At 40.6% G+C, this 27,633-nt stretch overlaps 1 protein-coding gene across 1 annotated transcript; it reads left to right on the forward strand.

The window, feature by feature from the left end:
• The first annotated feature begins 1,907 nt into the window (after positions 1 to 1,907).
• Positions 1,908 to 25,896, forward strand: tsc1b (TSC complex subunit 1b). Its single transcript, XM_085413530.1, has 22 exons — positions 1,908 to 1,985; positions 7,584 to 7,799; positions 8,554 to 8,657; positions 8,907 to 9,059; positions 9,572 to 9,716; positions 9,885 to 10,039; positions 10,134 to 10,207; positions 10,285 to 10,463; positions 10,718 to 10,836; positions 11,905 to 12,067; positions 12,166 to 12,287; positions 12,672 to 12,765; positions 13,205 to 13,318; positions 14,953 to 15,592; positions 18,019 to 18,062; positions 19,022 to 19,188; positions 19,969 to 20,151; positions 20,251 to 20,361; positions 21,907 to 22,029; positions 22,362 to 22,549; positions 22,829 to 23,002; positions 23,594 to 25,896. The coding sequence occupies exons 2-22, from the start codon at positions 7,691 to 7,693 to the stop codon at positions 24,258 to 24,260; spliced, it is 3,828 nt and encodes a 1,275-aa protein (XP_085269656.1). The 5' UTR covers positions 1,908 to 1,985; positions 7,584 to 7,690; the 3' UTR covers positions 24,261 to 25,896.
• The last annotated feature ends 1,737 nt before the right edge of the window (positions 25,897 to 27,633 follow it).

Consider the following 27,633-nt stretch of genomic DNA (forward strand, 5'->3'; position numbering starts at 1 on the left):
CCGTCACACTGAACACTGGTGCTCCACAGGGGTGTGTACTGAGCCCTCTCCTGTACTCACTCTACACCTACGACTGCACAGCCACTAACAGCTCCAACATCATTGTGAAGTTTGCGGACGACACTACAGTGGTGGGTCTTATCACCAACAGTGATGAGACGGCTTACAGGGAGGAGGTCAGCGCCCTGACCCACTGGTGTCAAGACAACCATCTCACCCTCAACGTCGCAAAGACAAAGGAGTTGATAGTGGACTTCCGGAGGTGCAGAGAAGTACACACCCCCATCACCATCAGCGGCGCTGCTGTGGAGAGAGTGAGCAGCTTCTGGTTCCTTGGTGTACATCTGGCTGAGGATCTTACGTGGTCAGTACACACAAACAAAACAGTGAAGAAGGCGCAGCAGCGCCTCTTCTTTCTCAGGAGACTGAAAAGATTCGGCATGAGCCCCCGCATCCTCAGGACCTTCTATCACTGTGCCATTGAGAGCATCCTCACTGGATGCATCACCACCTGGTATGGCAACAGCACCGCCTACAACTGCAAAGCTCTCCAGCGAGTAGTGCGGTGCTCTGAACGGATAATTGGAGGTGAGCTTCCCTCCCTCCAAGACATCTACAGGAAGCGGTGCCTGAGGAAAGCGGGGAGGATCATCAAGGACTCCAGTCACCCCAGCCATAAACTGTTCAGACTGCTTCCATCAGGAAGGAGGTTCTGCAGCATCCGGTCCCGTACCAGCAGACTGAGAGACAGCTTCTTCCATCAGGCCATCAGACTGCTGAACACGTCATAGACACCTCAGCTTCACTACTGGAACTTTAACATTATGCACTCCATACTGTACAGTAATGCCACTGTTTTGCACATGTCTCAACTCTGTATATTTTTATATATTTTATTTATTGTTTATTCTATTTAATTTGTAAAATATGTGTACACACACACACACACACACACACACACACACACACACACACACACACACACACACACACACACACACACACACACACACGTAGAAAAACATTTAGTATACACATCCAGAAATGCATATACTATTATATATTGTACATATATTTATTAGTTTCAGATGTAGCCATTCTTGTATTTTGCTTGTTTACATTATTGTATTTTGCACAACTCTGTTGCTTGTGAAGCTCGCACACAAGAATTACACTCACATGTGCTGTACCAATGTACCTGCACATGTGATGTGACAATAAAAGTGATTTGATTTGATTTTGATTTTAGATTGTGTGGAGTAGCTTTGACCAGTGGTGTGCAGGCATGTGTTCAATTACTGGGCCGCCCTGATGTGTATTTGCATATAATTAAATGTATAAAGTAAACAAACAAACAAACAAACAAACAAAAAAACCCTGCCTCATACATTTGACTTAATTATTCAGGTTAAAGAAAAATAATTGTATTTCATGGTGGATTTTCACCAGTATTTATTTATTTATTTATCTGTTTTTTTATATCTTTTATTTTTTATGTTTTTAATTATTTATCAATTTTGGTTTTCTTTTTATGGCACGAATGAGCTTCCATATATTTCTACCAACTACTGCCACCTGATTTAATAATAATAAAAATATATACAATTTCACTCTCTGCATGCAGGCTTCATTCTTCCACCAGTTGGGTGATTGAAAAATATTATAAGCTTTATTTAGCTTTGAAAATATAGATAAATATATATGTTTACATACATCATATATTTATTTATTTATTCATTCATTCCGAGAAACGTCTGTAAATGCTAATTCTAGCGGTAAAGTATGCCGAGCAAGAGAGTTGGAGCTTCTTCTTTTTTTTAGATGTAATTTGATTTCGAGTGGTAAAAGTTGCGGTCATGACGCGCAGTGCTCCAACGCCTGGGATTATTTTTGCATGCAGGCTGACAGCGGAGGCACACTGTGGTGGGATGGGCTGTGAGCTGTTCAAGATGGCGGCGCCCTGTGGAGTGCAGCTACTCTAACAGGTAAACAGGTCCGATTTTTTTACATCTCGTCTGTTTTTCTCACTACGAATTTCAACGCACAAGTTACGTTTTGGTGAAAGCGATTAGTTTCGCTTGTTTCTCAGCTGGTTGAATGCGGCTGACAGAGTGAATTCTCCGCCGAGTGTGGGTCGCAGCTCCCAGCTAACGTTAGCTCTCAGCGGTGGGACTGACTTGTTTTTGGGGAGACCTGTGATGGGTAGATGTTAAGGCTTTAAGCGTTTCGTTCTGGTTTTATCTGGCTTTTGTTGTTTATGTATTACAAAAGCAGTGCTCAGTTTGCCAGAGAGGAGACGTCTGCATAGTTTTATAATCGGATAAAGTCAACCCAACCCTGCCCATTGTTCCCTGCGAGTTGTTTACGACAAGCAGCAGCCTCTGGTCAGTCCACATACAGCGGGGAGCTCTGCTGCTTTTCAGCTCCACATCTCGGCCTGTCCTGGCTCTGCACGGCCCTCCTCTTCCATGTCAGTATTTTTCCAGTCTTTACGGCCTTTGTGTATTTTTATTTGCTTTTTCACGCTTCGCTATTCATCCCTGTGACAGATCTGCTGCTCCTTTCTGCAGCGTCTCATTTACAGCCAGCAGTTTACTCAAATTCACCTCAGCAGTTTTTTTTTCTATTGTCACACCAGCCATTAATATCCTGTTGTTTTTTGCTGGCTTGTCAACGCCTCAGCTTTTTCAATCACTCCAAAGACGAAATGGGTCACTAGTTTCACACTTTGACCCCCTCGAGCTCTCATTTCTGCCTGTCACATTGGCTAAGCTGTTAAAATTCCAGCACTGGTAGCTGGGCCTTTGCATTATATATAAACACTAACCTAACACATTGCCTGAAGGGAAAGATGTTTATATGTGACACTTCTTTAGAATCCATTCATGTTTATTCATCTCAGTCATTTATTTTCATTTGTAAGCCACCCTAACAACATGTTCATGAATAAATGGGTTTCACAGGGGTATTTAAAGCTTTTCACAAATATTTTAGACCATGTGTGATTTAACCTGCATTCTTTCTGTGCATGCTCACAGTCTTGACATAAATGCGTAAAGACATAAGCTTCGTGTCTCTCCAGAAATGGCAGCGTCCCAAGTTGAACCGGTCCTCTGTAGGTATTTGTTTTTAATATAAGCTCTCAACGAATTAGCAACACGAAAATGGCAACTACTGTGCTGAGCTGATGATAGATGTCCTTAGACAGCTGGTCAGATTGGTGCCCAGGAGATAAGATTAATGTGTGATATACTCATTATTTCCCAGGCAATATAAAATGAACCACATCCCATGCATGCAGCTGACCTTTTTCATTTTTCCGGTCAGCAGCATGCATGGGATGGAAAAAAATAAATAGATGTGACTAATGTCAGTAATACTTAAAGCCAGGTTTGCAGAATTTCCTGGTTTGGTTATCTATGCAGAATTTTTATTTAATTCAAATTATCATCATTATTATTGTTATTGTTATTATTATTATTTTTGCACATAACTCATTTTAAAAAATGGGAATACTGTGCACCAGCACTTAAGAGTTAGGCACCAAGGCTTCCCTCTGTCATGGTGAGAAAAGGTCCGAGCTATTTCCAGGGAATACTGACTGTTTTCAGATTAATGCAGTTTACCACAAGCTCCCAGCCACCGACATGGCCTCATACTGCCTGTTTGGATTTCTGGTTCTGGGAATTTTGAAATGATAGCCACCCAGTCATAACTGTTTAGAGTTTGTTTTCAAGTGTTTGAGGTGTTTTCTTTCTTTCAGGATGTTGTTGTGAAGGAAAGAAATTAAATTTTAATTAGTTGTGCAGCACTAAACTCCTCAAGACTCTGCCCCGAAATGTCCAGCTTAGCTAAGCGGACATTTGACAGTGTTACAAAGTCTGTGTGACATCCAGTGGTGCTGATAATTGTCTGGTAAATTTGCAGCGAGCAAGTGGGTGTCATGTGTTCGGCCTCACATGTACACTACCCAGACAGCACCCCTCACCTACCCCAACACAGTATATTAGTAAGTGTAGCCTTAGCTTCTGAAGGAAGCATAACGTTGTACAACATCCAGATCTCATTCTTACAACATTACCTAAAGACAGTTTATGTAGGTGTGCACAACAAGTCTGAATTAATTATATATATATATATATATATATATATATATATATATATATATATATATATATATATATATATATATATATATACACACACACACACACACACACACACACACACACACATGTGTTTCATATAAATACTTTAAATGTGGAGTCTTTTCAGTTCATTCAGTTTCATATTTGCATGTGGTGACCTGCTGCTTTTCTATTTTATCTACCATTATTTAATCAATTAGTCCAACACAATTTATTACATTTATAGTAATTAATCATTGTATTAAACATAATACTGTTTTCTCATTTAACATCAGACTCTTGTAAATTGTGACAGACATTTTTGCTGTTTTTTTTTTTTGGATGATTTATATTTAAAAAAAAAAATACCAGATGGTAAGAAAATGATAAGAATAGATGTACACCGATTTAAAAGTTCATGTAAGATTTAATATGGTGTGGGATGGTTTGTTTGTTAAACAAAAGAAGCAATTTTAGCTCTGGGAAGACTTGATGGGGCATTTTTCATTATTTTCCACCCATTATATAGCTCAGGAATAGAAAGTTAGTTGTATCTTTGCTCAGTCCAGTAAACTTCTGCAAACTGTGTCTGATTAAAAACTTATTCAAACGGACCATATAGCCACATCATAAAGAAGGCAAATGTCCTTCTTCTTTTAAATATTCACGCAGGAGAATAGAAGGCTACTGCTAACAGCTCGCGCTCGGCCAAATGTAATTTTCAGTGTGTACATGGAAGCGCTCGGGCTGCATAAAGCTTCTTTGTGTGCTCCTGAGCATTCCCAAGCTGCCTGAGATCACACTGAGGCTAACTCTTGTTTACACCACTGACCCTGCAAGACTTCATTTCCACACCCCAATTCTCAACCCCCGTGACTCAGCAGTTAATTGATTTAGAAAAAAAAGAAGAAAACTGGGCTGTGACTTGTCCTGTGAGTGAACAAACGGGAACATGTGCAAATGTTAATCGTGCATTTTCGGGTTTTTTTTTAAAAATTTGTTTTGAATGGGAGCATCCTGGAGCGACTAATATTGTCACGTTTCCATCCAGAGGGGAAGTGACACATGACTTCAGTGGAAATACACTGGATATCGATTCATTTATTTTCTCCGGATAAGCTCCTGTTATCTTGGGTTTCATAGCATGTGACTCCATGTTGAAAGCTTCAATATTTTTGCACTGATAGTTTACACCCTGTGAGCTACCAAAAACAAACAAGAGTCTCATCATTTTCTAACTTGTTAGGGGTTGTGGTTTAAGAGCTTAAATGAGATCTCTGGTGCTGATTCATTATTCCTTTTGGGGAAGAAGCTGCTGGGTGCAGACACCCTGATGCTAATGGCCTGTCTATCAGTATTATTAATGCCCGTTTCTCAGATGGAGATTTGCGAGGATTCCTTGGCCTCCTTTACTTCGAACAGCTGACTCAGCGTCTAGCCTAAACAGACAACATAAACAGACTTATCCCCTGAAATGGTAAACACATTAGGTCCCGTTGTATTTAAGTTTTTTTTGTTTTGTTTTTTCAAAGCACATACTTGTGTATACTCAATATAAATTAAACAACTTCTCACTTAAAGCTCAGATAGTAAACAGGCAGGATTTGAAAGGATTCTCTTGTCTTCTTGAGGTCAGATTAGCAGCAGGTCACATAGTTGGATCCATCGACACTGCTTAATCCGCTCCAAGTCCGTTCTCTGACCTTTTTTTTTAATTTTTTTTTTTTATTTGTCCCGCAGTATGTTTGACAAGTGAGGTGGTTTATGTGTGTTTGTGTCAATAAAGCTGCGTGTGGTTCAGGACTTTGATGGAAAAACGGTTATAGCCTGCTGAGCTTGTGCTTCCCTGAGGAAAAGATTTAATTTTCTTACTTCAAAAAGCAAAATGTATAGGCTTGTTCCAGATTTTTGCCTTGTCACTGTAGGAAAAAGCGTGGGTTTAAGTAACATTATGAATTGGCTCCATTGTCAAATTGTCACGACTTCCTTGGACGTTTGATTAATGGTAAAAACTCTGCATTCTCTGCGGTGACAAAGTTAAAATGTCTGCAGAGGAAAACAGTCGGTTTGTTTAATATAATTGAAAAATAACATGAACTCTGTCATTTCTTTGAGCCACATCTTATCATCAACTGTTTGGTTTGTTTGTGTCACTTTTTGCCGTTTTCAAACTATTACCAAATTATTGCTCTGAAACTATAGTAAATGCAAGTTTTCAAAATGTTATCACACTGTTAATTCAACCTTATTAATCTCTTCAGATATTTTATATAATAGGGATCTCTTATACTGACTCCATACTTTTATTCTTGGACCCATGATGCATAGCCCAGAGTGGTCCTTATTTATCTTATACTGGCTTTGGTGCTACCACTACTTCATCCTCATGAACTGGCAGTATATTCTTGCCTTTGACCCTTAAAAATGGTGGCTCCTCAAAAGTGGTGTTAAACCTGGGGGTGAACTCTGGCATGGCCTGAGCTTCCAGGTTAGAACACATGGGCATTCTGTAGAAAACCTCAACAATTTCTCTGTTTCTTCTTTTTTCTTTTGTGAGCACTGACGTGGTGATTCTTTAGTTGTTTAGGAGAAGACTGTAAGGAGTCCAGTGTGCCTCAGGCTTGAGTATAAATGGTTACTGGTCTATGTTGACGTCACAGTTTGCATAAGCTCTGAGCACCGCGTCAACTGTAACCACGGTTTTATATTCTTTTCCCTTAGGGACACCCTCCCTTTAAGCCATCTTCTTTCTAACTGGCTGCCATTGTGTGAAAACATTGACACAATAGCATCCAGTTAGAACTTCAGAAGGAAAGGCTGGTGAATGTTCCACCATCCTCACCAGTTTATTGGGTACTAAGCAGGCATCGTGAAGTCAGGGTTTTTCCTGCTTAGAGGAATTTTAGACTGACTAGCTCTAATAGAGGATTCCTCTATGCCTTCTGGTGCTGCACTTTTTGATAACATGTTAATTTGGCTTCATAAACTCAACACGAACACAATTATGTTTCGCAAACGATCAGAAATAACAGAAAAATAATTGATTTTGCTTTATGTGGCCCTCTTAAAGGCCTTATTTGGCCTCATCTGCGGGATGATTGAGAGACTTAAGGACCACTGCGTGTCTTTACAGCAGAGACGTTGTATTCATTGCTTATAACTTGAAATTACATGGAAATATGGCTGCGTTGTCTGTCATTCACACCTCCCTCACCTGATAGGATACGATGACAAGGCCATTATGTTAGTCAAATCAGAGCTCTTGTGGGTATCACAAAAGAGAAGTCCACTCATTTAGGGTTAACTTTTTTTCTCTCTCCCCATTTAAGAGAATTCTCTTTACTGCAAACCCTGCTTCCCATTACACCGTTGATATTGTCACGCAAGCAGTAATCCTGGATCAGAGCTTAAACACATTCTTGGAAATGTTTTTGATTTGATCTTGGTGCATTGTAGAGGTGCCTGGAGACTGTATTGGTGGGTGGGTCCCAGGAGTCCTCCAGGCAAGTGGGGACAGACGCCGTGACAGAGACGCTGCCTCCACGTCCAGCACTGCCACCACCATGGCCAGGGAGCAGCCAAATGTGGGGGACCTCCTCCCACTCTTGGAGACCTCTGACCTCCATCAGCTAGAAGAGATCAGAGGCCTTATCAATGAGCAGCTCAGCACTGGTAGGCACTTGGCTTGTTATGTGTCAGCACAGTTTATTCTGGGCACAGCTTTCTTTCTCTCTGTGTGTGTGATGTCACTACAACTTAACAGAATAAATAATTAAAAATTATATGCATACTTGTGCTTCTTCAGTGAGTTTCTCATTCTGTTCACAAACTCTGATCCACTCTCTTAAGTTGCACCTAGCAATGGTAGTCCTTGTTCTGCTCTGCAGCCTTGGTTAACTTAGGTCATAACCGGAAACCCCTCTTAACCCTGCGATGTAACCTTCAACACCAGTTGTAGTCGTAGCAGGCTATGTCGACTCAATGTGTAATTTGCAACATAGATTACCAGCTTAAGCAGAAATTGGCCATTAGACTAGAATATGGACTTCCATTGCTAGCTGTAGTCCAGGAACGTGGAGGTTGAGTTTGTGAGGCAGCTGAAGGCTATATGACCATGAAAAAGATAGCCTAGTCAACCTGGCTGTAAGGAAGTAGGAGAAAGGAAGCTAGCTGGTAAGCAGTGATACTGCTACTTGAGCAATTGCATCATCTTTTCAGACAGATAAAATAATACATCACAAAATGTACTTGGGTATCAATAGCCCATAAAAGTAAAATCTGTGTGTGGGGAAACCACTGAACTTTGATAACCTTGGCCATTCTGTGCCGATTGCATCTCATTCTTTTAATAATGCTTGCTTTATCACCTGGTTTAACTTACCTCACTGCATATTTATTCAAAATCTCCTCCCTGTTTTCCTTGAAGAACGTGGGTCCATGCTGCTAAACACGCTGGTGGACTACTATTTAGAAACCAACTCCGCCCAGGCTGTGCATATCCTGTCATCTGTCAGAGAGCCACATGATAAGGTGAGGTGGAGTTTGTTTGTTGTAGCTTACCTGTGACGTGGGTGGAAAAAAAAAGAAAACCAACAAAACAAAAAGCACTGCTTCTAGAAACATTAAACTCTATGTATTGATTGGTCATTATGGTCCTGTATAAAGTTGCAGCTTATATTGTCACAGATTAGTTTCAACATGCTTTAAAAAGGAGACTAACTGCCTGTGCTGAGTACTGATTGTGTTTGCTACCCTGACCCTAATGTCCTTCTGTCACAGCACCTTCTAGATAAGATGAATGACTGTATGACCAAACAGGCCTGCCGGCTGCCCACCCTCACTCTGCTCGGCCATGTAGTCCGCAAGCAGCCGTCCTGGATCCACAAGATTGCTCGATACCCTCTGCTACTCTCACTGCTCAAATGCCTAAAGGTAACGACCCAGATACGACTCGATGAACAAAGAAATCTTGTAAAGGCACCGAGTCGTGTGTGGATGGATGCGGATCAGAAGTTTTTCATCCAAGCAGCTTTTAGAATGGATTTAATTCTAGTGAGCACACAAAGCAGTAGATTGTTTAGTTTTCTGCTTTCAAAGCAGTTACTTACCTGGGTTTTGTTCATATACACACATCTTTGAGCTGTTACTAGCAAGTATTTAAATGTCTACATTAAAAACCATTAGACACAACATCATTAAACACAACATTACTTACAGAGTATAGGCTAAGAATTGTATTATATTTATTGTATTGTACTTTGGCTTGTATTATTTTTAATAGCTACAACATACCCATCCCCAAACCTCACAAAATCTGCCTTAGCTCTACTAGAGCTTGTCAGCAAATTGTATGCTAATACGCTAAGCCTAAGATTTTTGATTGTCCTATGTAATGTCTTTTGTGTGCCCTAAACCTAAATACTTTCACCTTGATATCATGGCAGACAGATACAGATGTAGTTGTGCTTATCACTGGAGTGCTGGTGCTGATCACTCTGCTGCCCATGATCCCTCAAGCTGGGAAACAACACCTGTGGGAGTATTTTGACATCTTTGGCCGTTTGGCATCGTGGAACCTGAAAAATCCAGGTAGGAACTTCCTGTCATGTCTCAAAAATATGTTGTCGGCTTTTTGAATGTTTTCTAGTTCATTTTTAAGGGTCTTGATCCAGTTGTGTGGGAGGTAAAGGGGTGTTTTTATAGGCGCTGAGCAAGCTTAGGTTTTTGTCTCTCTAACCCTTTTTTCCCCACTTTAAGGCCATGTTTCAGAGGTTTACCTAATCCACCTACACGCCAGCGTCTATTCCCTCTTCCACCGTCTCTATGGCATGTACCCTTGCAATTTTGTGTCCTACCTGCGCTCCCATTACAGCATGAAGGAGAACATGGAAACCTTTGAGGAAGTAGTTAAGGTAAGCGCATTACTTCAGATGCAGTGATCTGTTGCTCTTCATTAGAGTTGGAAGCAAAGTGATGATGGATGTTAAATTTGTGTCCAACCTTCAGCCGATGCTTGAACACGTTCGCATTCATCCAGAATTGGTGACGGGAACCAAGGATCATGAGCTTGACCCCACCAGGTAAGACAAATTTTATTTATTTTATTTTTCTGTATTTCCAGCAGGACTTTGACTAACATTGCTCTGCTTTTCTGTAGGTGGAAAAAGTATGAAATCCATGATATCGTCATTGAATGTGCCAAAGTGTCTCTAGACCCCAAGGAGGCTTCCTGCGAGGAGGGCTATGCCACCATGCCTGAGAACTTTTACCCCCAAATCCACCTGCGACCACAGGACTGCACTTCCAGCCCCTACCCAGACCTCCACAGTAGCTATGGTCAGTTTTGCATATGAAACAATACTGATACGAGTAAGAATAATAATAGACATGTTGCATTTTTGCATCTGCATCAAGAACCATAGCTCAGGTTAGAACATAGTAGGGATTTTATCATTTGAAGTATTACTTTGAAGCATTACTTGGAGCAGCTTTTAAAGAGCACTGGAACAGTGGTGCCCTAAGAACAGACTGAAAGTTGCTGGCTGGATCCATTAGTGGCTTGTTCATACCATTTGTCTTCTTGACAACAGGAAGCACTTCTTCAACCCCATTTTCAACTCCACGACAGCCTCTACCCCCACCCCTGTCCTTGCCCCCCTTCTCAGGGACACAATCCTCGTACCGCAGCCCACAGACCTCCAGACGGCAGGTAAGATCATCCATAATTCGATCAAAATCTGTCATAATTGTTGCTTTAGGACACAGGGTTTGTCAGTAACTGATGATCAGAGGGTAGTGCCAGAGCACGTTGTTGTTAAGCTTCTGCTTGATGCTGGCTGTTGTACACAGGGTCATGTTTACACCCCATATAGCACCTGTCAGACAGAGTTAGGCAATTGTTTGTCCAGAAAGCCCTATGAATGAGTTCAAAAAGAACAATAGCTGTCCTCCATGTTTTTGAAAAACGCAAAGAAAAAGTGTTTTTGAGTCCCTAAAATCAGCTGGCGGGCAGAGTCAGGTTCATGCCCCTATGCTTATCCTGCCACCACTCCGTAAGGGCTGGAAAGGGTTTGTTGCCTTGGAGATGCTGTCTCCCTTTTTATTATCGGACCAGCTGCATGAAGGAGGGGTCTGGGTGTTTTTCTGCCCCCTGGGGTCTGTCTGAGAATTTTTCTCTCCCACGACTGTGACGGATGGATAATCTGGAAAACACGCGAGAGCCGCCATTTTTTACTTGGCTTGCTTCACCCACATCCACCTGTTCCACTATTCAGCCACTATTCAATGTTTTCTAGTTCATTCAAGCTACCATCTGACAGTAAATTAATTCTTACAATGCATTAACAGAATAAGAAACCCCAGCCAATTGAGATGTATTTTAAATTCTAGAATAATAAATATCCTGTAATTTTTGAGAAGCTCAACTCAGGTATCCAGGCAAATGGGCATGCGAATGGTCCTGCAAAATGAGGATAGTCAAGCTTCCTCCAGAAGTGCAATTTTAAATTGCCCCCAGTTAATGTAGCACTGCCAATCTTTCATAAAGCTGATTGTGATACACAGGTGGTCTGTGTCCCTCTCTGTGTGGGCGACGAAATGCATCAGGAAGTTTTAGTCCCCACTTTATAGTTTATAACAAGAGGGCACCAAATCACCATATATGACAGAGAATGATCTAATAATTTTGTTTACTAAGCTACAACAGTATATCATCTATAGACCAGTTTGTTTCCCAAATTTTATTATATTACAGTAATAATGACTCTCTTCTTTGCAGAACTCCTGTGAATTAAATTCCTCCTGTGGTGGGAAAGACCCTCTGTGGAGCCCCTCCTCATTGTGTGGCATGACTACACCCCCTTCCTCAAGGGGCATGTCGCCCAACTTGGAGCTCTCCCACAGTGCCTCACATCTTCCCACCCGCTTCCACTGCACATCAGGTACAGGCTACATCATGCTGTACGTACCGTACCGTTTTCTGACGTGACGTCCTGTCGTGTCTTTTCTGGTGACTGCTGATTGTTTTTGATCCGAGCAGGAGGAAAAGGAACGCCTGCCTCCAGCACCCCAGCCACGTCTTCTCCGCCTCCCACCTTATCAGATGACTTTCCTGTAATCTCCTTACCAGCCAACACAGTACAGTCCAGTCCACCAAGAAAAGTATGCTCTCTCAATGCTATCCTGAAAATGTCCATAAGATGCAGATTTTAGAAATCCTGCCAAACACTTTGCATGATAGAATTACAAAAGGTCATTGGCAGTGGGCAGATTGTGATTATTCATTACACTATGATGTTTTCATTTTTTTTTTAATCACTTAAGAATCTGAAAAAAATATGACTAATATGTTGAACAATTCAATGTGCCTTACATGAAAACAGCAGGAGGCAATATGATTTGAGTAATTATGTTTAATGAGGGAAAAATTATAACTTTATTTAAAATGTATTTTAGAATTACACTGGGAAAGAAGAGCTGGAACAAACCATCGATGTGTCCTGAAACTGTCTCTAATGAGACTGTTAACTGTGTGTGACTTTTCAGGATCGGAGACATGGGGAAGGCACAAAGCCCACACTGGTGAGACAAGACCCAGTAAAAGAGCCTGAGAAGAGTTCAGAAGTGGCCACAAGCAAAGGTTAGACGTGATGTCTGTCATTGATACGGTTTATTATCATTCATTTTACAGTAGTCTTCACAGGCCATCACTTTTTGGATTAGATCCAGAATGATCCAATAGAAAACCAGTCTGACTGAAATACATTTCAGATGGAGCTCCAGATGAAGCAGTTAACTCACAACTGTAATTTGATCTGATGGTCCACCCCTCCTGGGCAAGACTCCGTTCTGCCTAATTTTAAAATGCTGGATATTTTACAACAGCATAAACATTTGTAATCTGAGTGAAGTGCACACTTCTACTTGAAATGACCTAAAATGTGTTTGATTTCTGCTTTACTATTTATAGAGGTTTAATAGTTAATTTCTCAAGTTTAGGGTAAAAGTATTTCTTCTTTTTTTTTTCCTTTCATTTTTTGATACCATATGCAAACATGTGGCATGTTTTTCGTCATCAGATGCAGGGGCTGCAGAGAACATCTCCATGACTCTGACAGAGCTTTCAGTTTTCATGAAGAAACAGGAGTTGGAGCTGCAGCTGAGAACAGAGAAAGAAAAAGAGAAGGAAGAGGGTGAGTTTCTTTCTTGCAGAAACACATTTATGTACATTGTCAGCAAATTCAAGCCACAAGGACTAAAGTTAACCCAAGAAAATGTTGCTGTACTATTAAAAAAATATTTATTTTGAGGTTAACAAAAAAGAAGTCTATAGTTTCCCCAAGTTATTCACATGGTGTTAAAGGCAGACTACCTGCTGCTCTCATTCCTCTTATTGAATTATAAATGCACACAAAATGCTAGCAAGATGTTGAATAAATTCATGCTAGCCATTTTTTATTCAAACATTGGATCTGAGCAGCATTCACAGGCACATATTCATCAAAAGAGCTGTATGAACTGGTGATTCTGGCACAAGACCTACATTTGAAAATTCTCAATGTCATATGGCTTTTCTGTTTAGTGGTTGCTACTGGCAATCACTGGAGCCATCAAAGCCATATTGATAATCCTGAGAGGCTCTTAATGTAGCAGTCTGCTCCTTTTCTCTTTAATATTACACCTGCAGAGTTCTTGGTTTGTTTGGGTTTTTTTTTTCTTCATATTTGTCACCCTTAAGTGTTTCAACTCATTACATTTTTATATTAGACAAAAAGAAAAAAAAAGTAAATGTAAAATTCAGTTTTTAAATTGTTTAACGTAATAAGTGGTTTTGCCACCCTGGCAGTAAGAATTGCAGTCGAGCATTTGTAGTAAGTTTCACATCACTGGAGAGGCCCACCTTTCTCTTAAGGCCTGTTTGAGATGCTTTGGCATGACCTTAATCAGATTCAAGTCCAGATTTTGACTAGGCCTCTCCAAAACCCTTGTTTTGCTGCCTTTTTTTGTAAAAGCCATTCAGAGGTAGGCTTTCTGGTGTGTTTTGGATCATCATCCAGCTTCACACCCCAGCTTGAGCTTCAGGGTGCGAACTGATGTCCAACGTTCTCGTTCAGGATATTCTGGTAGAGAGCAGAATTCATGGTTCCATTAATTACAGTGTCTAAGTCCTGAAGCAGCAAAGCAGCCCCAGGCTATCACACTACCACAACCATGTTTGACAAGAGCCTATCCCAGTTGTCATACGACTAGAGATGGCCTACGCTGCCTCTCAAAAAGAAATGAAAGGAAAGTTAAGGAAACTGTACTTCCTAGCCCAATAGATTTTCCCTTAAACTAGTTGCATTCTTTAAAGCAAAGTAATTTGATTTTTCAGAACAGACACCTTAATAAAATTGGATAACACATATATAAGAACAATGAGTCAGTAGGATGGTCTGTTTTTAATTAAATCAACATTCTGATAAACAGATTCCCCCAGTTAAGTTGGACAATTCTCAGCTCATGAACTAAACATCCAGGATGCCAACACATCTGTTTATTTCCCTGTATGTTGAGCTTTCTCTGCATAGTTACTGGTTTAAATCCCACTTGAGCCACTTATAATAAAAATAAATGCACCTGCAGTGCTGCGAACACCACTTTTAACAGAAGCATCTGCCAAATGGCACAAGCTCTGTTTCTAAAGCTAGGTGCTTAGATGTAAACATCCATTCCTTCTTAAATAATAAAAAAAAAAAAAAAAAAAAATTGGGCGCTAGTTTTGTGATTGCAGAAATATTTAAACCTGCATGTATATTCTGAATGTCATTGTCTCCATCTACTGCAGCTGCCATCACAGAGGAGCTATGGAAGCTCACTGAAGAAAAGCTGGAGCTGTCGGGTGTCAGGGGCTTTGACTCCCCTTTCTATCACACCACTGAAACGCTGACTGGCTGTCAGACACGAGACAAGACCCGCTCCAGCACCCAGCCTGGAGGCACCATCCGGGACACCCATCATGCTGTATCAACACCAGATAAAGCGGAGAACACCGTGTGTAGCAGCACTGTTGGCAGTGAAAGAGGAGCGGGAGCAGGAGAAGGAAGGAATTCAGCTGTTGGCCTGGAGCAGTCATGCTCCTTTCACACATGTTTTACTCCTATTGAGCACCACCTGCACCAAAGCCCCTCTGTCCCGGATGATGAAGTGACTAAGTTTGGGATGTTCTCCCCGAGTCCGTGCAGCAAGACGCCAGCCCCGGTTCCCTATGAGTCATTTTTTGATCTGGCCTTGCCGAGGGCAGCTTCACTCTTTGTGCACCAGAAGACGTCAGAGGTGGCGCACAAGGTCACCATGGAGAGACTTTTGCAGCGGGAAGAGGGGTTGGAGGATGGAGAGGAGGAAGGGGTAGTGTCTGCTTCACCACTGGAGGTGCTGGATCGCCTTGTTCAGCAGGGAAGTGACGCCCACGACAAAGTTCTCAAGAGGTGAGAGACTTTTAAGTCTACATCATTTTAACACTCATATCTACAGTGATTGTGGTCTAAAACACAGGTGACCTGCACTCCATCCTGTGCCTGCACACATCCTGTGTAGACTCAGCTGCTACAGCTTCTGCGAACACTACAGATTCTATAGATTGTAGCTTATTTGGAAACATTAGCAACAGTGTATTTTAATAGTTTAAAATGTTCTGTTGTGCATGAAAAGACTAGAATTGGTCATGACCCAGCCTCTGATGTGCTATAGTCAGACCAGAAATGGTTTGATTTGCCAAAAATATTTCTTCTAAAAATGTCATGTGTAATGGCAGCAACTGCATCTAGTTTCCTCACAATGCTATTACAAAAGCAGCAGCCAGTAATCTATCAGATTAGCCCCTTGAGTAAAAAGTCAAGTCCCTGTATTTGAGTATTTCTTATCTCCAACTCCTACAGGATCCGCTCAGCTCTTTCCAGTATTTTAAATTGATTTTTAAGCCATAAAATATTTTAAAAGTCTTAAGTACTTGTGAGAGATCATAAATTTTAAATGTCCTAATACTTTGACCATATCAGACATGCATTACTACATGTAGTCGGCATTGTTTTCTATTACAGGCTGTTTAGAAGAGGTGAAATGACAATTAGAAGGTGACAGATGGGAAATGCAAGTAGCAAGGACATGAGGTTCCAATTGTTAGGTGATTTCTAAATGTTTTGGAAAAAAATTAAACTTAAAAAATAAATTTTATCCAGTTGAGTCCAATATAAGGTTCAAATTGTTTAGAAAAAAAGGGTGCCAGTGGAGTCTTTCATTTCCACTGTTACCTCATCATCAGTGCCACGTGGACCGCAAGCTGGTTATGTTGGGCGTAATGAAACACCCACAACATTATTAAGTATTTAGAAGAGGGTTTGTGGCTCCTTTGCATAATCCACAACATTTGTGTCATTTTCAAGTTGATGATTCCTAAATCAGAATGTGTGAAGACATTTAGTTTTAATAGATAATCAGTGTGCATTGCTCAAGTTATTACTGTGTTCTGCTGTCAAACATCTTAAATTAACTTTTGAAAAGCATGCAGAAACCTTTTTTTCAACATTGTTGAATGGCATGAAACACATGCCATGAGGTTAGATGCACCGAAACTGTATTTTCAGTTGTAGTTTTAGTTGCACAGAAAAGCTCTGTGCCTTTCCTGATTAGCTTTAGTGAGTGTGATACAAACTCTGCTAGATGGATACAGTTTCAAAGAAAATTTAAGTTATTAAATATCAACTTTCAGTATGAAAATACTGAAGTAACACATGTATGTTGCGGTGGTTTAGGTATTCATTCTTTAACTTCTTTGTTGTGAGTCAGCCACTCATCTTGATCACACTGAAGAACCTCATGAGTCTGTTTTGATGTGCTTTTCAATGTTCAGAGTGTTTCTGGGTTGTTTCCAGTCTATTACCGCAGTTCCAAAGGAAAACACCCGGTTTGAACAAGCATGACATTGTTTGAAATCCACCTCCCCCTTCTTTTCTTTCTCTCTCTCACACACTCACACACACACACAGCTGGCTTGTCCACAGTGCCAATAATACAACAGCACAAGCGGTGTCAGCAAAGCCAGGACTAAGCACAGATCATTTAGACTGCATTCAATTTTAGTTGCTTGCTACTGCCATATTTAGATTTTATCTGTGTTAATACAGGCAGGTGGAGAGAATGAAGTTGGCACACACACATGTCAAAATCAAGGCAGAGAGAGAAATAAGACAAGTTACAAGCATGCCATTTTTACTGCGATGTGGTCACCTGTAAGGGGAGGAAATATGGACAACGTATGGGAAAATTGTAGGAGCATAATTATAGCTCTTATAAACAGTCTTGATATATCTTGACATTTAGTGAATTCTAGACTCTGCTAGGTAGATTTTGATACTGTTGGACAAAGCCAAGCCAGCTGTTGTGTCTTGTCACTTCAGCAGAACATAAGTCCCAAGACTGAGCCTACAGAGTAGGCTCTTAGAGTCTGGCGTGATCTGGTTTGCAAAAATACTGAATGTTCTGCTAGAAAGATAGGAGGTGCATCCAGATGCTTCCTCTGACACTGACTTTCATCACAAAAAATGAGTCATTTCTGTATTATTGTATATTTAGCACAAGTGCACTTTTTGAGCTAAAGCACACTTGCTGTCCAATACAGTGGTCTGATTGGTCAGATCGCTTTATTTGCATCCGGTGTGCAAAGGCCATTAACCTGTGCTAACATTTGCTTTTACCGGTGACTACATGGCTTTGTTTTGTTTTTTAGAATGCAAAAAGGGCAGATTAAGAGTACAATACGACAAAAACTGCTCATGTTACTGACCTGTTTTGTTTTTGTTTCCCCCCCCCCCCCCCCCCCCCCCCAAAAAAAAAAAAAAAAAATCTTCTTTAACAGATTACCTTTGCCAAGTAAGTCAGCTGACTGGACACACTTTGGAGGTAAATCCTTCACAACACTCAGAACACCATTGTACACAGATGAAAGAAGCCATTATCAACACTGCAGATGGAGCAGTATATAAATAATATGCATGACTAAGTTTGGCCGCGAGGTCTTAAGACATTTGCAGTATTTTGAAATGAGATGTAAGATGTCTTCTCTGCCTTTGTTTATGCTTAAGCGCACAAATCAAATTTTCTCCAGCTGCAGTTCATAAAAAGGAAAAACAAATAAAACTCTGCCAACCTATAATTACAACTCTGGAATCTGATAATCTCCCTTGGCTGACTGATAGGAGTCACGTCTTTCAAATTACATCTAAAACAAAACTCCACTCTTCACTTGTGGCTGATGGGCATGGAGCCCTTGGATGACTGTAAAGATCCTGGATCAAACTTTCCAGCACATACTCACTAAATTAGTCTATCATTTTTTGATAAGCAAAGCCGTGTATTCAAAGTTAGACTGGGCATTTCCTAGATTTTTATTATTATTTGACATAATTTTAAATATTCATAATGTATATAATATTTATGATGTAAATAACTGGTAATGACATCAGGTTATTCGTCAAACTGCCAACCAGACCATAGTACTAGTTACTTTTGCTTGTTTAATTGTTGAACTTCAGCCTTTAGTGATCAAATGTTTGTTCTGTTATCATGATGTAAACAAATGCCAATCTTGATTTGAAAATAAGAAAAAAAATTCACATTTTCTTACTAAACTGCTCACCTGAACTCATTTGTAAAAGGTGTTTGCTATTTTAAGTGCTCTTTATACCACTGCGTGTGAGTGATTAGCAAAGTTAGGAAAAGCAATAGATTATAGAATATAATTTTATACCTAAACCATTACCTGTGCTCATCTTGTGTTTCACACTCTAATAATAATTAACTCCACTAATTAGTCGTGTGTGTGTGTGTTAATTACATTATTATTACCTGGGCTTCCTCAGGCTCAGCTCCGCTGGATGAGCTTCACACGCTGCGCAGCCAGCTGCTCCTGCTGCACAACCAGCTGTTGTACGAGCGCTACAAGAGGGAGCAACACGCCGTCCGCAACCGACGCCTCCTCCGACGCATCATCAATGCCACCGCACTAGAGGAGCAGAACAACGCCATGGCAAGTTTGCAAGTGCTCATTATCACAGATTGAACACTTTCAAACAGTGTTGAAAATGTACAAAAGGTGATGTAGCTATCTTATACACTAGATGTGCACTGATTCAATAGCTTATTTTCATTTGGAACGATAAAAAAAGGGACAAAGCTCATCTAAATTCTTCAGAGACATTCAGTAATCACTGAGGCATTCGGGCATTTCATAATACCAGCTGTCTAATCAGCTGAGGCTCATCTGCATACATACCAATGAAACTGTAACCGAAGTTTTGTTTGCACACAGATTAGTTTCCAACAAATAACAGTTACAAAGAAGTCACAAAGGCTGTTTTGCCTCCAGTAATCAAATGTGTTTGATTACATCCATGTCGCAATCAACCAAAAGAATAACTTTTTACCCCTCTGCCCACTCCACCAGGCAAGCAGCAGGGCAGCATGGACACCAGAGTTTGTGAATTTGGTAACTTGAAAACGAGGCAATGTAGGAACTTCAAATTGATACCACAAGTGCATCTAATAGCAATCTTGGAGTTCGAAGCTCCGTGACCTTGATGTTAGGGTCAGAGTAAAGTTTCTTCTGAATGCATTAACTTGAGAACCAGGCGACATATGTTACCATTGGTGTGTCTACTAGGAGGTTGTATTGAGACGTGTGCCAGTATTTTTGTAAATCATTCAAAAACAGTTCAATCTGAGTTTCTGGTTTAGAAAATTCTGTGCTTATCGTGTGTGTGTGTGTGCGTGCGCGCGTGTGTGCGTGTGTGTGCGCGTGTGTGTGTAGAAGGACCAGCTGAACCTGCAGAGTGTGGACATCCTATCTCTAAGGGAGAGCTTGCAAGTGGAGCAGCAGCGATACAGGCAGCTGTGGGAGGACCGGGAGACGGTGGTGACCAGGCTGCACAGTCAGATCAGACAGCTGCAGCAGGGTCGAGACGACTACTACACCAAGAACCAGGAGCTCCAGGTACACATGCACGTTCACTCTTATATTATGATGTGCTAACATTTCTATACGGTATACATTAGAGTTTGGTATTCATCTAAATCTGTCCTGCATGTTCAGAGCAAGCTGCAGGAGTATCAGAAGAAGATGGATGAACTGGAAGCTGAGCTTCAAAGGGCCAACAACAAAGTTTGTCACACTGGTCACCTCCTGAATCAGATGACTATCAAGGTAAAGAAGTACAGAGTGTGAGATCATTTCAAACCACAGTCAGAACTTCGGCTTTTGTTGGTGTTTTGATAGTTTGACATTCTACCTTTGTAGCTACATTACTAGTGCGATAACCTCCACCTGGTGGATGATTGGTGGCTTTGCCACTTGTTATAGAAAAAAGGAAGGTGTCTCTATGCTGTACGTGGTGTGATTACAGCACACTGTAACTCCTTCTGTAAGACTTGCAAAATTTAAATTTGGTTTTAGTTCAGGGTTGTGCATCTGTACAAAGGTTCAGGTAGTTAAAAACTGGATGCTTGTCTTTAGGCAGCAGGACTCGCAGGTTAACCTTGGGAGACAAATTCTCAGTGCACCAACATGAGAAGGTCGAAGACATTGTGCTCCTTACCAGATTGAAAACTGATTCCTTGACTCAAAAATTGCTGTCTGGTATCTGAGCGGTAGAAGTCACCACGGGTTGAAATGAAAGTTGAGTCAGTTAGAGAGAGAAGTGGTTAACTTTCTAAGCCAGCTTCAAGCCTGTGGTGAGGAATCTAAAAGTAGCAGCTGCACTTAAAGCTGCTGCAGGTGCACCCCCCACAGTCTTTGATTGCCTTTCATATTAAGACTTCCTATACCTTTTGCTATAGGAAGTTCCAATCCAGTGGTATGTGTGCCTGACCTGGTTTTTTTTTTAAGTCAAGCTCTGATATCCTTATATCATATCTAATCATTCTCTGTCAGAGCAAGTTCTCAACTTCAGGGACATTAACGTGTCTTTGCCAACAGACCTATATGACCACTGGTGAGACATCACTAACTTCCTAACACAGTCAGGTTGTGTTTTTACTCTATTTTTCTATGTGCTTGCTTCTCCTGTAAATGGAAAAACTGTGCAGTACCATGAGCAGGCTTGCAGACAGCTGGGTCAGACTTGGGGAGCTCCAAAAAAACATGCAGATTGTCCCAGGGCTCGTTGCCTTGGAGATATTGTCTCACCCTCTTTATTTTTGGGTCAGCGACACAGGGGGTCTGAGTGTTTTTTCTGGCTCCTGGGATTGGTCTGAAGTCTGTTTCCCTCCTCTGACCCAGACTGAACCGAAATCCTGATGAGCAGGGAGGCGTCTATTCATTTCAGATCAGACAGCATCCATAGGGTCATATATAAGGTCCTTGTTCACGATATTCAGGTTAAGTACAAGTTGGCAGAGGCAAAAGATGCCTCACCATATTCTGAATTATTCCTTAAATTTCTCACTTATTAGGCAGTCAAGATATTCTTCAAGACCATGGCCATATGGTTTAATATCACGACCTGGGAAGTAATTTCTTAGGACGATTTCACAGAATGGCTGTAAAGTGTGACACATTTAAACAAAGTTGAAATCTTTTGGATTTCTCTGTGTACTGAAATATCACATGACTTTTTGCCGCAACTCATTGGACGTTTATCAGAGTCAGATCATTAAGGACTGCTTTTCTCAAATTCTTTCGAACAGGGTATTTGTAGCATAATTGCTAATTTGCCCTCCATCATCATTGTTTGTCTCATTTGTCCTTCAGCTGAGCAACAGCGAGAGCACCCAGCAGCAAATGAGCTTCCTGAACAAGCAGCTGCTGCTCCTCGGGGAGGCACATAAGCTGTCCATGCAGGAATTACAGCACGCAGACGCCAATAACACAAAGGTATGTGTGTGTTTGCAGGGAACAGCAGAGATGACGTACTGAAGTGAAAATGGACACTAATTGGGTTTGTTGGGTGTGAAACAAAACTCTCCCAGTGAAGCATTTTCAACTTCATGGCAATATGAACTCTGGTGAATGAAGTCACAGGCAGTCAGCTAATCATAATGCTTTGAAACAAAGACATGACTGTGCTTATGTACCACTTACTGCTAATTTGCAGATAACTTACCTTGTAGAATATGACAGCTTTGTAGTAAGGCTCGCAGAAAATGTTAATCTGTATTTTGTTCCCATTTTCATGCATTTTTCTTGTGTTGTGACCCACCACCCAGGAGGCCCAGATGCTGCAGGTGTCTTACGGAAAGGAGGTGGAGACTCTACGGCAGAGTCTGCTGGTTCAGGGTCAGAAACTCGAGGCAGCGCAGCAGAGAGTCGCCGAGCTGGAGACGCTTCTCTCCAAGAAGGAACACCTTATTGCAGAGCAAAAGAAGTTCCTCGAGGACGTAAAATGTCAAGCAAAGTGAGCACCAGGATTCAAACAAAAAGAGAATTTAATGTAACTCTTTTCTGTATAACTTAAAGCAGCATTGTGTAATTTGAAAATTAGCGTTTGTCGTAATCTTTGTGTGAGAAGATGGATCGCTACTTTATTACGGATCATAAACTAGTTGTGCAAGTAGGCAAGATCATTTTTCCTACAAACAAAACATTTGGCTCCCCCCACAATTTGGTCTCATGTTCTCTCTCCATGTTTGTCTTTTCCTACATTGAACCAGTGTCTTCTCTCTTTTCTTTGAAGGGCTGAGCTGCAGGCCTCAGACAGCAGGTATCAGGCTCAGAGGAGAATCACTCAGCTGCTGCAGACTGAACTCCTGCAGCTCTACAGCAGAGTAGAGATGGAGGCTCCAGCCAGCACCACCTCCTGCTCACCACCAGAGGGCAGAGATGACCCACACATGCCTTGTGACTCCAGGTCAGAGTGGAGTTGTGATGTTACTTTTTGCCATGCAAAAGTAAAGTCAGTGTTTCAGTCCTTGCTTCCTCCAACCTGCATGTCAAAGTATCCTTGAGTAATACACTGAGCCCTGAGTTGCCTCTAATGCATCCATCAGCGTGTGAGTGTGTGACAGCGCTTTTTTTTTTTTTTTTTTTTTTTTTTTTTTTAAAGGCATATAATAAAGCACCTGTAAGAGTGTGTGCAAATCCACCAACACTCAGTTTGGTGAAATCGTATTATTAGTACATTACAAATTATATAATATTCTTTTTAGTGCTAAAACGGCAGAGCTGAAAACTAGAGTCTGACACTTTGGTTCAGACACAAATGGATGGATAGCATAGTATTTCATAGATAACTTCTATTATTGTGCGGATCATAGATGGTTCATAGGCTTTTTAACATTGCAAATCTTTAGTTGTAAGGGGAAAAAAATGTCAGTTGTCTAATTTATTCATAAATAACCTGGAGGAGGGAAAAAATGGAAAATGTATGTTTCACTGTTTCTTTTCATTTAAAAAAAAAAAAAAAAGAACTTTGAAATAATGTTTTTTCTCCCCACCACAGTGGCATCGTGCCAGATGGACCAAGTAACATTCACAACAACGAGGACACAGACAGCAGACCACCACATGACTCCCCTCATGGCAATGGCAGCACTTTATCGCCAGGGCAACCAAAGGCGAGCAACTCTTCCAAGTCAACAGCAAACTCCATCAACGGCAGTCAGGAACTTGCCCCACCCCTGCTGGTGGAGCCCTCCCTGTCCTGCCCCCACGCCAGCCTGCTCACTCCCCTGGCCGCCTCAGACACACCACTCACCGTGGGCTCCTACCCCAGTGCCAAGAGCTTCCTGGGCATGAGGGCACGTGAGCTGTTCCGCAACAAGAGTGAGAGCCAGTGTGATGAGGACCAGCCACCTCCTCGCCTCGCTGGCCTCGCCCACGGCCTGAAGACTGAGCTGTGCGTGGAGTCGATAAGCCCAAGTTATATTGCCCCAGTCAGCCCCGCACCTTCGCCCATCCCTCCCCCTCCCCCTGTTACTCCTCTCACTGTGCCCACCAAGGAGCCCGCCTCTGAGCCGAAGCAGCAGAGGGCTTCCAGGCAGGAAAGTCTCTGCAGAAAGACAGGGGCGGGGCCTGGTGGTGGGAGGGTACAGGTAGGGTCAAGTCGCCCCCGGCAGCAGCAGCTTAAGATCATGGACTATAACAAGACCCATCATGAGCACAGTTAGGGACATAGGACTGAGCCGGTATGAAGGGAGACTGAAATTTAATGACGGAGAAGAGCTACAAAATCGACAAGAGGAACATGTCAGCAATTCAGTGTTATTTGTCCCATTCCCTAAGTGTCACTCTGGGTGGACAACAGGATTTTCACCCCAAGTTCTTCTACTTATGATTGATTTTGGGGGGTTTTTTTGTTTGTGTTTTTTTTCATAATGCTTTATTTCCCTGAAGAATTTTGATAATGTGATACAAGCAATGTCAGCATGTTACCAGTGAGCACGCTACGCTTGACAAAACAAAGGTGCTGAAAGCTTCACTGACAGGAAGCTGATAACAGTGATAAAGAATCATGAAGCTCCCTACACAGGACACCTTGACTATTTACTTTTTAGAAAGTCAGTTCACCTAAATTGGAGCTACTTTCTATTGTGGTGGTGTGGCTATCCACAGTAACAGACGGTTTGTTGTTGAAATATTTAGAGATCATGTCTAAAAGCTGTGAGCAAAATTCCACTCATCACTATTGCATAAGCTGAGAAGGCAGAAACTGTCTCTTTGACTGTAACTGAAGGCACAAGTCAGAAAACCTGAATTTTGGGTAAACTGACAGCTTACTCACTTTTTTTTTTCTTCTTGTTTTTGTTTGAAACATTTTCTTTTTTTCCTATTTAAATGGTAGCAATTCTAAAAAAAAAGAAAACACTGTTTATTTTTCATCAGTTATCACTTCTAATCAAAGTTCGAATATAAGTTCGCTTGAGTTTTTGGTTTGTTCTAGTGACATTTTGAACCCACACTTTATTGTTCCTGTGTTTAAGCAGAACATTTCCGACAAACCTTTACGTTTTTGTTAAAAGGAAAATTGGTTTTGCATCCAAATGTTTAAGTGTAGGTGCTGCGGACACACAAAAATGATTATTTCCACAAAAAAGGAAAGTGAGTGAATGAGATTTGGAAACTGGTAACATTTTTATGAATTTTTATAAATGCTACATTTTCTACACCCCCCTGCCCCCCCCCCCCCCCCCCTTTTTCTTTTTTCTTTTTTTTTTTAATTTTGGGGTACATGAACTAAAATTGAATCAGACCTGACAGGGTTGCACGACCCAGGTTTTATCACAACATTCAGTTCAATACGATTATTTTGAAAGTGCCAAGCAATATATTTGCATTCTGGCTGACCTCAGTCATCTCTAAACATAAGTGTTGTTTCTCAACTTGTTCACTACGCTTGAAAACAGACATATTCTGTCCGATGGGTTTTCCTTTCTGCAGGTCTGATAAACATGGAGTAACCTGTTCCCCTTTTGGAAGTATTAGAAGTAAACTCTGGCTGTGGAAGTCCATCTAAATCCTGTTGTCCACCGGGAACTCCTGCTGTTTTTTCCTTCTGCCTCGCTATCTAAAGCATGTTCAACAATCCACTTTAAATGCCAACCATAGTATCTACAGCAAACCAAGACAGAAGAAACCAAGACAAGAAGGTACAATCAGCACAAACTGAAGGAAGAAATCAGGACACTCACCGGAGCTGGAGAATCTGGGACAAAATGGCAAAAAAGGAAGTTCGTAAAGCAGTGGCTTGTGTTTAACTGTGAACAATAAAGATCGTCTTCAATGTTTTGCACTACAGTTCTGAGTTTTCCTCGTTTTTTTTTTTTTGTTTTTTTTTCTGGTCATTGTGAGTTTAATTTTTGGACAAAACCAAATGGGTTAATATTTTACTTTCAGCTCTGACTGAATTTTAGTTTCTTGATCTTCATTGACAATATTATTAATTTAGGAAGTCACCTCCCAGTCGAATTGAAGTAGACAAATAAGCTTACTCTCCTCAGTTAAGCTACTAGAAATTTAAAGTTCAAGTTCTTTAAATTTGGACTTAATAAATTTAAAATTGAGTAAGTTGAAAAGTTATCTGAAATGGTTAACTTACTCAGAATCAGTATTATAATAGTTAACGTAAACTTAAAAACTAGAACTAGATGGAAAAAAAAAAAAACTAAGACAAATGACATTGTGAATTTGTAAAACTAAAATAAAAATGTAGGAGATATCCTTGGTTTGATTATGTGTTAATTTGGTTAAAAAACAACAACAAAAAAGGTATCAATTTGCTTAATGGGTTAGGGGGACATGTTTATTCAGACTTTGAACTGCTCCAAGTCTAAGTCATTGCTTTTATAAAATTCCACGTTTTAATTGTAATACCTGTACAGGTTTTTTATTCTTACCTCTGACATATGTCCCCCATACAACAATAATTAAAAACACTTAAAAAAAAAAACAGATGAAATTGAAATGAGAAAATTCCAAAAAGTCAAAATAACTCGGAATTTAAAAATTTCAAGATACTCAGTGTCAGCAGAAACAAGCTTCCATAAATGGCAGTTAAAGTTTAGTTGATAATATGGCAAGGATAAAATTAGCTTAGTTAAGCTAAAATTGCTAGCAGGGAGGGAAAGGGGTTTGTCCAGACTAAAGGTAAGTCCACCTACTATAAACTCTTTTAAGGATTAATGAGGAGTAAATGGGGGTAAATGTCCTTAATGTCACGTGGGAATGTTTTACGGCTAACTAGTTAAATAGTAAGCCTCAAAGTTACTAGCCTGGGCAATTATAGCAAATAGGCCTACTATGTAAAAGTATTTTCTAGTGCGTCCACAAATTGACTAGTTAGGACTTTTGGGCCCAGCTTTACCTAGTATGGCTTTTATTCCAACTATTTGGACAAATACCCCAACAAAAATCCTAAACTACCGGAGAAAAGCACGACATCGAGCTAATGCTCCCTGGCTCTGTCGCATTATTTAATAGATATAAACAACATAGCTAGTAGCAATGAGGTGACTTTTATGGAAGAGGATCAGGGCCAAAATCTCTTTAATGTCAGAATTCTGACTTTTTTTTCTCAGAATGTCAGATTTTTCATAATTATGAAATTAGAGTCAGAATTCTAAAAAAACAACAACAAAAAAACAGAGACTCCCACTCCTCCCGCCCCATGCAAATATCACTTCATCCAGTTTCAGACAAGTTAAAAGAAAATCTTCATCTTTTACATACCAGCATCTTAACCAAAACAAAGGTTTAAGTTCTTTAAACCTAGAGTTGTTTTTTTTTTAACTTACGTGATAGTATTTTCATCTAGTTTTCTCAGCATCATTAACAACTGCTCGAACTATCAGTGCTGCTTTGCCTTTTTTTTTTTTGAAGATTTCAAGCGTGTATTACATGATTAAAAGGTTTTTGTATTGCCCTTTGCTTTGTTTTTGTGTTTAAGTTACATACAAAACAACAAAAATCTAGACAATAAGTAGTAGAATTTTTATATAAAAACGTGAGGGGGGTGGACAACTAAAAAATGAAACAAAAGTAAAA

The sequence above is a fragment of the Rhamphochromis longiceps genome, linkage group LG7, assembly GCF_057381845.1.
Source record: "Rhamphochromis longiceps isolate RC_006_pf linkage group LG7, R_longiceps_female_GT1.1, whole genome shotgun sequence".
NCBI classification, from domain to species: Eukaryota; Metazoa; Chordata; class Actinopteri; order Cichliformes; family Cichlidae; genus Rhamphochromis; species Rhamphochromis longiceps.

Excerpts from the sequence above, each read along its gene's own strand:
- tsc1b (XM_085413530.1), top strand. The coding sequence starts at position 7,691 with ATGGCCAGGGAGCAGCCAAATGTGGGGGACCTCCTCCCACTCTTGGAG. Across the intron at positions 10,040-10,133 it reads CCTTTGAGGAAGTAGTTAAG|CCGATGCTTGAACACGTTCG; the intron begins GTAAGCGCATTA and ends TCCAACCTTCAG. Across the intron at positions 22,030-22,361 it reads CAGACGCCAATAACACAAAG|GAGGCCCAGATGCTGCAGGT; the intron begins GTATGTGTGTGT and ends CCCACCACCCAG.